Here is a 2,635-nt window from a genome sequence, read left to right as displayed (position 1 = left end):
CCTGAGAAGGAAAATTAAAGATTCGCGAGAGGAACATATGCGATAACATAGCTACGATACCATAACGATAACTGAGAATTTATGTACTATGTTCGGTGACAAAGATTTGGCCGCCCAAGGCTTCATTCTCAACAACGAATTACGCAGGAAATGGTTCGACTGTTACGATCCTATCACGTTTCACGGCTTTTATCACACATATCGTATATCCGAGGTGTAAAATTTTCCCTCCCGTTATTCGTTTCACCTCTCTTTCTACCTTATTTACATGTTTAATCTTAATAATAAATAATACGATCACAGTAGAACGTTCGTTAGATGAATTAATCGGCGTACAAATGTGTTTATGTATGAGAATTTTTACATAACAGAACTATAGGGGTTAATATTCAATTTGATTTAATATTTATCATATTCGACATTGATGGCAAAGTATACGTATCAGGACTCGTGATTAGAGTTTCAAGACTTTCAAGACCATCAAGACTATCAAGTCTTTCAGAACTTTCAATATTTCCAAGACTATCAGCACTTCCAAGATTATCAAGACTATCGAGGCTTTCAAGATTATCAAGATAATTAAGATTTTCAAGACTTCCAAGACTATCAAGACTTTTAGAATTTCCAATATTCCCAAGGCTTTCTGGACTTTCAAGACTATCAAGACTTCTAAGCTTTCAAGACTTTCAGGATTTCCAAGATTATCAAGAGTTTCAAGACTTTCAGAACTTCCAATATTTCTAAGACTTTCGGGACTTCCAAGATTATCAAGAGTTTCAAACTTTCAGGATTATCAAGGTAACTAAGATTTTCAAGACTTCCAAGGCTATCAAGACTTTCTGAACTTCCAATATTTCCAAGACTTTCAGGACTTCCAAGATTATAAAGACTTTCAAGACTATCAAGACTTCCAAGACTTTCAGAATTATCAAGGTAATTAAGATTTTCAAGACTTCCAAGACTATCAAGACTTTCAAAACTTCCAATATTTCCAAAACATTCAGAACTGCCAATATTTCCAAAACATTCAGAACTTCCAATATTTCCAAGACTTTCAGAACTTCCAATATTTCCAAAACTTTCAGAACTTCCAATATTTCCAAGACTTTCAAGACTACCAAGACTTCCAAGACTTTCAAGACTTTCAGGATTATCAAGGTAATTAAGATTTTCAAGACTTCCAAGACTATCAAGACTTTCAGAACTTCCAATATTTCCAAGACTTTCAAGACTATCAAGACTTCCAAGACTTTCAGAACTTTCAATATTTCCAAGACTTTCAGAACTTCCAATATTTCCAAAACATTCAGAACTTCCAATATTTCCAAGACTTTCAGAACTTCCAATATTTCCAAAACTTTCAGAACTTCAAATACTTCCAAAACTTTCAAAACTACCAAGACTTCCAAGGCTTCCAAGACTTTCAGGATTATCAAGGTAATTAAGATTTTCAAGACTTCCAAGACTATGAAGACTTTCAGGACTTTTAAGATTATCAAGATTATTAAGACCTTCAAGAGTTCTAAGCTTCGAATCGTTCCGAATATTAAGGCGTTGTATTAAATTGTCCGAAAAGTGTCTTTCTTTTACAGACACGTCTTTTACAACGACGCATCTTTGTATTACAAACACGAAACCTAATCCGTCGAACGTTATAATCTTTATCTTGATAGAACAAAATGGATCATACGTTGATCGATAAAACAATATAAGACAGAAAATATTGTGTGTCCATTATTTTCTTATAAAATGAAAGAAACTTTTCGGACGACCTAATATATTGCGAACATCGAGCGTCCAAAGTTGCGAAAGGATTCAGGAAAGAGATCATCTTGATCCGATAATGCGTTATCGTGTGTACATGGCCTGGTAATCGGGTCGCTGTTTCTAATATCGCTCGCAAAGAAGTCAATCCGGAAAGCATTACGCAAAGACCGCGAACACGCGTTAAAATTTATAAGCTGAAGTAGCTGAGGGCAATCAACGAGATTATACGAAACCTTAAATAAGAAAAAAATGTGCGCAATCTTTCTCCTGTTTTCAAGCGTCACCATATTGGATCTGTGAAGTATTAAATCATAGTTGAAGATTCCTTCAGTAGTAGACAAGGCTGTAAGTAACAAAAATAAAAAAATATGCCTTTTTATCGTATAATGTGGTACCTGCCAATGGGAATATTCTGTATTTAAGTATTTAAGATTCAAGAACAATTTCTATTTGTAAATAATTACTAATAGCGTTGAAATAAAAATTATAACGAATTTATATAAAACAATGTAAATATCATTAAGCGACATGCTCAACAATTTTTGCTCAGAACATTATGAAATATACTCCTGTGATAAAGTTAAAGACATCTTGGAAGAATATATTACTTGTTTTTATACAAGTTATTTAGGGCCAAATAGGATCGATACTTACAGCGAATGATATTTATAACTAAGAGTTTTGGCTTTGGGCTTTTGGTTGCATGCAAGCTCTTCTACAAGTACAACCCTTTTTCCGGTGAATTTCCACTATGCTAGAGCAGAAACTAGAGAATTTTCTGAGCCATTTGGATTATTATACGCTTAAGGTCGTAGAACAATTGCAGCAAAATGAAATTTTGCAAGTGATTTTAAGCCAGGCAAACTTT

At 33.8% G+C, this 2,635-nt stretch overlaps 1 protein-coding gene across 1 annotated transcript; it reads right to left on the bottom strand.

Moving 5' to 3' along the window:
- Nucleotides 1-389: 389 nt before the first annotated feature.
- On the bottom strand, nucleotides 390-2,357 carry LOC117216948 (MARCO-like protein). Its single transcript, XM_033464130.1, has 3 exons — nucleotides 2,335-2,357; nucleotides 748-1,366; nucleotides 390-674 (listed from the first exon to the last, which is right to left on the bottom strand). Exons 1-3 carry the CDS (start codon nucleotides 2,355-2,357, stop codon nucleotides 390-392), a joined length of 927 nt encoding a protein of 308 aa, XP_033320021.1.
- Nucleotides 2,358-2,635: the final 278 nt, after the last annotated feature.

This window comes from Bombus bifarius, unplaced genomic scaffold (assembly GCF_011952205.1).
Source record: "Bombus bifarius isolate JDL3187 unplaced genomic scaffold, Bbif_JDL3187 scf7180000007974, whole genome shotgun sequence".
NCBI classification, from domain to species: domain Eukaryota; kingdom Metazoa; phylum Arthropoda; class Insecta; order Hymenoptera; family Apidae; genus Bombus; species Bombus bifarius.
Note: the sequence above shows the minus strand (reverse complement) of the source record. Positions and strands in the feature narration are given on the sequence as shown.